At 34.8% G+C, this 9,812-nt stretch overlaps 1 protein-coding gene across 1 annotated transcript; it reads right to left on the bottom strand.

The window, feature by feature from the left end:
* Nucleotides 1-8,771: 8,771 nt before the first annotated feature.
* On the bottom strand, nucleotides 8,772-9,593 carry LOC128998882 (uncharacterized). The gene has a single exon (XM_054425238.1). The coding sequence runs from the start codon at nucleotides 9,591-9,593 to the stop codon at nucleotides 8,772-8,774; it is 822 nt and encodes a 273-aa protein (XP_054281213.1).
* Between the last annotated feature and the right edge of the window lie 219 nt (nucleotides 9,594-9,812).

Genomic DNA, 9,812 nt, shown 5'->3' with positions numbered 1-9,812 from the left:
CAAAATTGGTGGAATAGTTACTGGTTAAATGCAACTGTCACTGATATTTAAGACTAATAGGTATACATTTTGCATTTTATATCATATTTCAATTCAATTCAATTCAAAATATCTTCAATCATCAACGATACAGTTTATATTTTCCACAAACATCAATTATTGACAAATAATATACTTTTCATAATACAAAAAAAATCTTTATAACCAATACAAACTGTGAATGAATAGTTAGGTACTTATTTTTTTCCTAATTTTTCATCATCCTAAGTCGAGGAACCATTTCAATATAAAACACAATTCTATACTCATATCGCATTATTTTTGTACATATTTTTGTTAAAATCCAACCCTGTGTCATAAAACACAACACAAATTTAAAATAGTTATATTTTTATACTTTATTATACCAATGTGAGTAATTTGTTGTAATCAAAAATAATATTACATGATAAAAAATTTAGTAAATACTACTAACTATGGTTTATTCTAATGTACGAGTATACAATGTTACATTTAACCATACCATTGGTCAGATGGTATGGTATTGGTTCATGGTCGGATCCCCTTAAATAATATGATTCTCACATTAGATTTACTTAACACACAAAACTCATTAGTTTTATTTTGATTCAAAATTAAAATATAAACGCTTTATATATTTTTTTATATTAGTATCTCAACTTAAAACACATTTGAAAAAAATTTATTTAAGAAACTTGGACTGAATTTGGTTACACTATAATAAACACTTAATGCCCAATAGAGATAACACAAAGGGAAATGCAAGATGGTTTAATTTAACAACACTGAGGGTGGTCCGTGTACTTGTAATGTTAAGTGTGAATCGTTTATTGCCAGATTTTCTACGAAATACAGCTTAGTATGCTTAATAATTAATATTTTATCTTAACAGTAACAGATTTTACTGGAATCCATTTTCACCTGAAGTAAAACGTGTTATAGAAATTCAATACGAGCTTTAAGATTTAAGTTTTAATGCATTAGTCACACAACAAAATCTTTAGTCAAGTTATGATACGTTATGTTGGCTACTTATTTTCAACTAGTTGTATATGATATATTAATTATAAGTAATGTACGTTCAGTTAAGAAAAAAAATTCTTTAAAATGAACCCATGAATTGATAAAAATAAGAAACAATTAAAACAGCTGTAATGCACTATGTGACATTTCCGGGTTTACTTGTTCGCCAAGAGGAGAAGGAAGTAAAGCTTTAACACCACATCAAATTAGAGGGATCCTAACCCCAATTTCATTTAACAAGGAAACCGTTGTTTACTTCCTCTTAACTAAGATCTTGATAGGGACAATATTGCTTTAGCAAATTTAAAGTTACGTTTTATGAGAAATCCCTAGTCGTTATACAATGTATCTGTATATTTGTATAAACTACATAGCTGGGACGTGTTAAATTTATTTATTTGATTATGCTAATCAGCAGGCTATGAGATATTTACATTCCTGAAGTTTGGTAAGTATCTTTATATAGAAACGTAAATATTAATTTAGCCTCCATGCCAATCTATTCCTGGCCAACTAAATATTTTTTTCTGCTTTAGGTTTGCTAGGTGTGTATATATTTGATGAAAATAGGGCTTACGATTTATTATCCCGATTGAGGTGAATAAGTACACCGATCTGTGACTAGAGAAAGCTCTACGTTAAAAGCCACATCCTATTGGCGTAGGAGTGGCTCATACACGAGCATTGTGAATAAGTGAAGACAACTCACCAAACAATGTGCACTTATTACCACCAGACCTTTCCTCTGCTCTTCCAGGGGAACCTCTTCCGTGTCGTTGCTGACTTCGCAACTCGGGGTTTGTCCTCACTAACCAATAGTTTAGTCCAGAGTGTCCAAAGGAATATAAGTGTCGCGGTAGCCTGATAACGAAAATCTGAACACACGTTATCACCAGTTGGGACCTATTCAATCACTACTGTAAAATCAGTACCTGCGTGATGAAACAATAGATTAAAATACAATACTCTGGTATTGTCAAGCTAACAATCTACATATATATAATTCAGTTTTAAAACCTTTGTACAACTAAATCTAGAGTCCTACTGGACCGATTAGGTTAATTAATAGGTCGTTGGAAAGCTTTGTTATAATTTATGATGAAAAATATAAAAAAATATTTTCCATCAGAGATACATTGAAAATAGTGATTTCACTTTTTTTATGCAACCTTTATTAATCATTTGTAGTCAAAAAGTACAAACAACAAGAATACATTTAAAACTGTAATTTGAACTGTGTTATCCAACTTTCATTTTCCATGCACTACTTCATTTGTAGCGCTACTTTAGGCTGCCTTTACTGAGTATTTTCAAGAAATACATCGTATAAATTTTTAGAAAATATCATTCTCTTTCTGAATATCACTTTTCACTTTGGTCGATTTCCTCACCATATAAAAGTTATTTGGAAAAGGGCCAAGCAACCCCCGAGTTTATCGTTGTTAGAAAATACTGAATTAGAAATATTTTTGTTGAATCTACTGTTCAACTTGACAGATTTTATTAAATAATATGACAATGGAAAGCTTATTTAATCAAATCTGTCATGTAGAACATAATATGTCGATGGAATAAATAATATGTCAATGGAAAGCTTGGGGTGCACAGAAGGAGCCTCCCCGAAGATTGTGACCATTACACGCAAAGAACGACATCTAAATCGGGCAACGCTGACATCTCAGCGGCAAATCCTTCTACAGTCGGAAGACTTAGAAAAATGAATCTACCTAAACGGTCTTTTTCAAGGCCACTAGTAACGATCTCGATTAATATAGAAGGAATATCGAGAGACAGAATTATTACTCTCTGATATGTGCAAGACGTACTAATGCGACTTCCCCCTTGTGCAAGAAACACACCGGGGCATCTTAAAACCTAGACCCGACATAGAGGGAATGTTACTGATTCTAGAGAGACCTCACGATCAATATGGTAGCGCAGTTTTTTGCCAGGCCATACATTGACATCACCTCAGCTTCGCTGACTGAGAGGAACAATACTGAGATACTAACGGTCAGGACACCACAGTACAGTGTCACCTCTTTGTATAAGCCTCCCGAATCTCAGTATGTATTTACAGAGCCCGATAATCTATGCTATGATGACATTAATTTCGTCTTCGAGGATTTAAATTGTAAGAGCACTGCTTGAGGATACAAGAGACAAGTGAAAATAGGACAAAACTTGAAACCTGGGCTGAGGCAAATGACCTGCAGCTCATAGACGATCCTAAGCTCCCATGCTCCTTTAACAAAGGTAGACGGAAGAGAGGTTATATAGTGTGAAAAGTCTGTAGGTGATCCCATTTCCCGAACTCAACAGAGACCTATAGTTTGCACCGTTAGTGCTGTTGGTAAACCTGAAGTTGTTCCTCTAATGCGCAGGTTTAATTTCAAAAAGGGCAACTGGACGGGTTTTAGGGAGATAATTGACAGAAAAATCGCCAATATCCCTCCACAATGATGTGGCAAGTGAGAATCACTTCCTGGAAGAACCATTCACCATGTCCGAGCTATGTCCGAGGCAAGGCTTGTTGTGGCCAAGTTTGAAACCTGACCCAGCACATTGAGGATGGGTTTGAGAGAAAACAGATCACTGGTGTCGCTTTTGTAGATTTAACAGCTGCCTACGATACCGTAATCCATCGAAGACTCTTGGAAAAAGTGTAAAGCATTACCAAAGCCTATCAGCTGAATTCAATGATAAGTACTTTCTTCAGAACAGGTGGTTTTTCGTGTCCCTTCTAGGCAAGAAAAGTAGATGGAGGAATCAAAGAAATGGATTGCCTCAGGGAAGCGTCTTAGTCCTAGGTCTTTATATACGCTAACGACCAACCGTTGCCAAACGCTACACGTGAGTATATATATGTCGATGATACGGCAGTGGCGGCACAAGTTAGGAGTTTTGAAGATGTGGAACAGAAGTTGACTACGACTCTAAATGAACTTTCCCAGTACTATGACGCAAATCACCTCAAGCCGAACCCTGCTAAGACCCAAGTTTGTGCCTTTCACCTAAACAATAGAGAAGCAGGCCGTGAGTTGATTGTGAGGTGGAGGGGAGACAGTCTTCAGCATTGTCCTACACCCAAATATCTTGGTGTCATACTAGACCGCACACTGCCATTTAAGGCGCATTGTATTGCGACAAGGTGTAAAGTCTCAGCGAGGAAAAATTTGATCAGGAAGCTGACCAGCAAATGCTGGGGTGCTAACCCTAATGTCCTCAGAACCTCAGCTTTAGCGCTCAATGTCGGCTGCGGAGTACGCTGCACCAGTATGGAATGCATCGTCATATGCAAAAAAGGTTGACATTGCAGTCAATGACATGACTAGGATTGTAACTGGGTGTTTGAAACCAATCCCAGTACTATATCCTATCATAGGGATCGCCCCTCCATCAATCCGACGTGATGACGCTGCCGACGCAGAAAGGACTAAGCAAGAGACATACCCTCGTCACCCATTACACAGCCACCAACCTGCAGAGCGTCGGCTTCGGTCCAGAAATGGCTTTTTATCACGGACACATGTCTTGGATGGATCAAAGTCAAAGTCAAAGTATTTTTTATTTCCAAATTTTTACAAATTTGATTGAAATATAAAGCAATTTCTTATTAGGTATCTTAAAAATACAAACTGTCCTTTTGATGGTAAGAAAGATACTTAGACACATACTAAAATGCACACTAAAACACAATGAAAAATTAAATCTTACCTACAACTTAATCTATATGGAAATAAAATACTAACGTGCTAGGAAAGAATTTCCTGCTCGCACGTAGGAGTTACAAGTCTGAATACAAAGTGATTAAAATATAGTATTAGCTAACATGAAATGACAATATAAATGGCCCATCTTGACAAATTTATATACAATTCCTGTTTATAGAAAAATATGACATAAAGATTAACAAATGTTTTGAGATTTAACAAAAAATCTTATTGAACAGATGTTTATAAATAGTATTCTAAAATAAGAAGCCCCTGCTACAGACTAAACATAATTTTTAATATATAACCACAAAATCCCTTGTTGTTAAGTGATGTTCCAAATTATCCTCGATAAATTACTGAAATTTTTATCGATAACTTGATTTATCGCATTTTATTTACATTGAGAAAGATTGGAAAATTCATTATTGCATTATCAAAAATAGTTGATGGAAATTGTCTGTCGACATACTCAATAAGTATGTTTTTAATGATTTCTTTAAGGAATGGTCTGAATTTATATTTAAAATACTTTTAGGAATAATATTAAGAAATTTAGGACCCAGGTAAGCGAAGGTCTTTTGGAAAAAAGAAGTATTAGGTTTTGGAAGTTTTACATTATGAGCATATCTAGTTATGCGTCGCTCAGGGTCATCATCGATAACAGCACCAACATTTCCACTTACTTTGTAAAATAAAAGTAAGACCTTAAATACGTAAAGATATCTTAACGGTAATATATTTAATTTGGAGAATAACGGCATAGATTCTGTTCTAATTTTTTCCTTGCATATTATCCGAATGTAAGTTTTCTGGAGTATAATTAAAGGCTTAATATAACTAACGTATGTACTATACCAAAAAACAATTCCATAACTGAACTTAGAATGTACAAAAGCGTGGTATATTTGGATCAGCACTCTATCAGGGCATAGTGGTCTTAAGAAATAAAACTTTCTCAAAAACATGAAAAAATATCTCTTTAGGGAAAATATATGATCTTTCCAATTAAGTTGGTCATCAACCAACAACCCTAAATACTTAACACAATTACTCTGTCTAAAACATGGACAGTCACAATGATAATCATCTGCACAATTGTAGTTATGAAACTTTATTTCACTGTTAAAAGGGAAACGTTTGTGGAAGGAGTAATTAACTATATGAGACTTATCAACATTTAGCGATAAGCTGTTACATGAGAGCCAAAGCGATAACAATCTCATATCATGTTCTATGTTCGATTTAAGAACTTCTATAGAACATGCCGAATAAGATATCGCTGTATCATCAGCAAAAGCCGTAATATTACCTATCAAAGGACCTACAGGTCATTTACATAGACCAAAAACAATATCGGTCCAAGAACGGAGCCTTGAGGGACTCCACACTTTATTTGTTGGACAGAACTTTTTACAGAACCTAAAGAAACATATTGCTCACGTTCACAAAGATATGATGAGAACCAGCTAAGTGATACTCCACGAATGCCCGACTTCTCTAATTTTCCCAACAAATATTTATGATTAACGGTGTCAAACGCTTTACGCACATCAAGAAATAATCCTGTAACCAACCTCTTATTATTTATTTCATTGTAAAGCTGGGAAATAAATTTATGCAGTGCATCTTCAGTACTTAGTCCCTCTCGAAACCCATACTGAGCCTCAGAGAAGAATTTTACAGCATTTAAGAAACTAATAAGTCTACACTTCATAACTTTTTCAAGTAGCTTAGAAAAAACAGAAAGCAAAGATATGGGTCTGTAATTAGATAAACAAAGAGACGAACCCTTCTTAAAAATTGGTACAACTTTCGCAAGTTTCATTTGTTTTGGAAATACACCCTCAAGGAAAGATTTGTTGAAGATATAGGTTAATATTGGTGTAATTTGAGTTGAAACTGTTTTTACCATAAGGGAACTGATATCATCACTTCCAGGGGATTTTCCTGACGTCAAGTTTGATATTAAATTATTAATTTCTTTTTCAGCTACAGGAGATAAAAATATAGAATTTCCGATGGGTTTACTTTTGAAAAGGTTGTTATAAATTTCGACATTATCAATTGGAACATTTTGTGAGGAATAAGACGATACCATGGGGACGTCAGAAAAAAACTTATTAAATTCTTCAGCGACTTCCTTTGGGTCCGATACTTCTGTGTTATTAATAATTAATTTTACTTCATCGGGCCCCTTTTTCTTTTGACCACTAAGTTCGTTTATAATATCACATTGCACTTTGCTATTATTTTTATTTGTTTCAAATAGAGAATTATAGTAGTTGTATTTTGCATCTTTAATCCATTTAGCAATATTGTTCTTAAACGTAATATATCTATTTTTAATAACCAAATTGTCAGGTTGTTGTCTAACTCTCCTCCACATCTTATTTCGATTGCTAATAGCACGACACAGTCCAATAGTTATCCATGGTTTAAGTTTTTTGATCTTGTGACTTTCAGATTTTTCTAATTTCCTTTTTGACTTGCTTATGCTACATATAAGGGTATCTATAAATATATCAAAAGCTTCATTTACACCGGTGGCAGAATATACAAGATCCCATGTCTCACTATTTAATGTATCTTGTAAGATATCGTAATCAATGATAAACTTATCTGGCTTAACACAATTTTTAGTAGTACCTAAATCAATATCAATAGCGACTCCCACACTACGATGATCAGTTATATTAGAGTCAATAACAAACGATTGGAGTTTTAATGATTTGTTATTTCTATACAAAATATGATCAATGCAAGTTGAGCTGAGATCGGTTACTCGAGTATCGGCATCAATCAAGTTGTCAAAGCCTACCCGACTAATAACCTCAAAATAGGTATCAACTTCATTATTATTGATTTTAGTATTTATATTAAAATCACCCACACATACAGCAAACTTGTTTTTAAACCTGGAAATTTGCTGTTCAAAGCTTGCAAGGAATTGTGCGAACGCAACTCCATGCCACCTATACACGGCAAAAATTGTGAGAGAGTAAGCATTAAGCAATTTGAGGTCAAGGAATAGGGAATCTGCCCCATGGACAGTTGAATCATTGATACGACACGTTGATAGCTTATCAACACGATAAAACACAACAATACCTCCGCAACGTGTAGGGCTCGACGCTGAAACCGCCTGGTAGCCTTCTATCTTAAACATATCAGCTGGCTCCCCATCCCGCAGCCACGTCTCCGTCAAAACTATAATGTCTGGCTTAACTCGCATGAGACTTAAAAACACTATTAAATCGTCAAAATTTTTCTTTATGCTCCTAATATTTTTATGAAATATTACGAGTTTATTTAGTTGATAAATATCCAAATTATAACATTCCACATCAGAATATACCTTAGTTTTACCTGTCATGATTAAGAAAACACAAATATAGCATTAAATAAATGTCAAATAAGACATTGAAAGAAACAACCTAAAGAAAAACAAAGCTTACACAGGTTATGGTTCGTTATGTTAGTACTATAGTAGCAATAGCAATTATACATTGTACAATGTTTTATATTTTTTGCGCAGATTATGCACTTTATAGCTCATCATTTTATGTATTGGAAAAAATCTTTATTTATAAATATGTATTAGAAGACAACAAGCCTGCAAAATATTGTTATCATATTTTTACCTATCAATATTAAATTATTTAGTCAGTTCACCTGCAATCGTTAATGGAAGGTCAAACAAATGATAAAGAATGAATATGTGGAATGTAGGTCAAGCTCAGCTTAGTTATCCAACTGATAATCATTGATTTGATAACACATCCTATTCCAGAGCATTTTAATAAAAAAGAAGTTATCAAGTAGAAATAAATGTACTATCTCTAAAATTATTAGATTAATTGCACTTGAATTCCCTAATTATGTTGTTTTGATTATATGTATTTCTTCTAAAATTAGAAAATACCATAGTTGAATGATAAATGTTTTAGGCAAACACACAAAAATATAAGATTTACCTTGCTATGTATTAGAGTTTCCTTATAGTTCAACTACCTATTTGCACTTATCAAGGTCATCCATTGAGTCTAGAACAATCACTCGGTCACCGTCACTTTTCCGCAAGAAAATCTTGCCTCCCCGTATCCAGAGGTATGTGTAGCCCTTTTCTCTTTTTAGCAGTCGAGCGGCGTTAAGGATTCTGCGTCGTTCCGGAGCAAGACTTTCGTTTACATATACCACCTCAGCAGCCTTAGCAGTCAGTCCCAGGTCATGAGTATTCATATTCCTCTTCACTCTTCTCTTCTGTAGCAATCCCTCAGCATCTAGTCTTCTCACCATTTTAACAATAATTCCCGGAGGTTTTCCAGAGCCTTCTCTAGTACGGAGACGATGACAGGCGTCTATCATGTTGTCCTCCACAGGGTAATCAAGGGCACGTCCTACTGTCTTGACTAAGGCGACCACATTCTCCCCCTTTTCCACTGGGACTCCATGAATTTCTATTGTGTTACTGCGTGAATACTGCTCCATCTCAACCATCCTCGATTCCAGACTACAAACCTTATTGCGAAGTGCCATGTTTTCTGTTTTGAGATCTTCTACCCTTTTCATCCACTCTGACAATTCTTCACTTTGCTTCTGGACTATTGCCTTTGTGGCTGATATTTCTTCGTGGCAACTATCTAGGGAACGTCCTAAACTTGTTTCAACTCGTTTGAAGTCGTTCCTGAGCTCGGAAACCAAATTAAGTACATCGTCATAAGTCATAGAACTTGTAGTTTCAACAGCCATACTCTTGCGGCGAGCCTTCGAACACGGTTCACATCTCCAAACACTTTCTTGTTCCGATAGGTACGACACTTCATCCGTGGACATATTGACACATCTTGCGTGGAAACTCTGCTCACAATCAGCACAACTTACTTTAACTTTCACAATTTTAAGGGATTTTAAGCATTTAGAACAATCAGCCATATTTATACTGTATGTCTCAAAATTATACTGACAAGATATTGAAACTCTCTCAAAAGAAACTCGTATGTCTTTATATTTATATTTTTTATACTTTATCTGCGGTACACATGTAATTTGAGG

Source organism: Macrosteles quadrilineatus, unplaced genomic scaffold, assembly GCF_028750875.1.
Source record: "Macrosteles quadrilineatus isolate MER2022 unplaced genomic scaffold, UCM_ALF_1.0 Scaffold_7__1_contigs__length_78375512, whole genome shotgun sequence".
Classification (NCBI taxonomy): Eukaryota; Metazoa; Arthropoda; class Insecta; order Hemiptera; family Cicadellidae; genus Macrosteles; species Macrosteles quadrilineatus.
The sequence above is the reverse complement of the archived record's forward strand: the minus strand, read 5'-3'. Positions and strand labels throughout refer to the sequence as shown.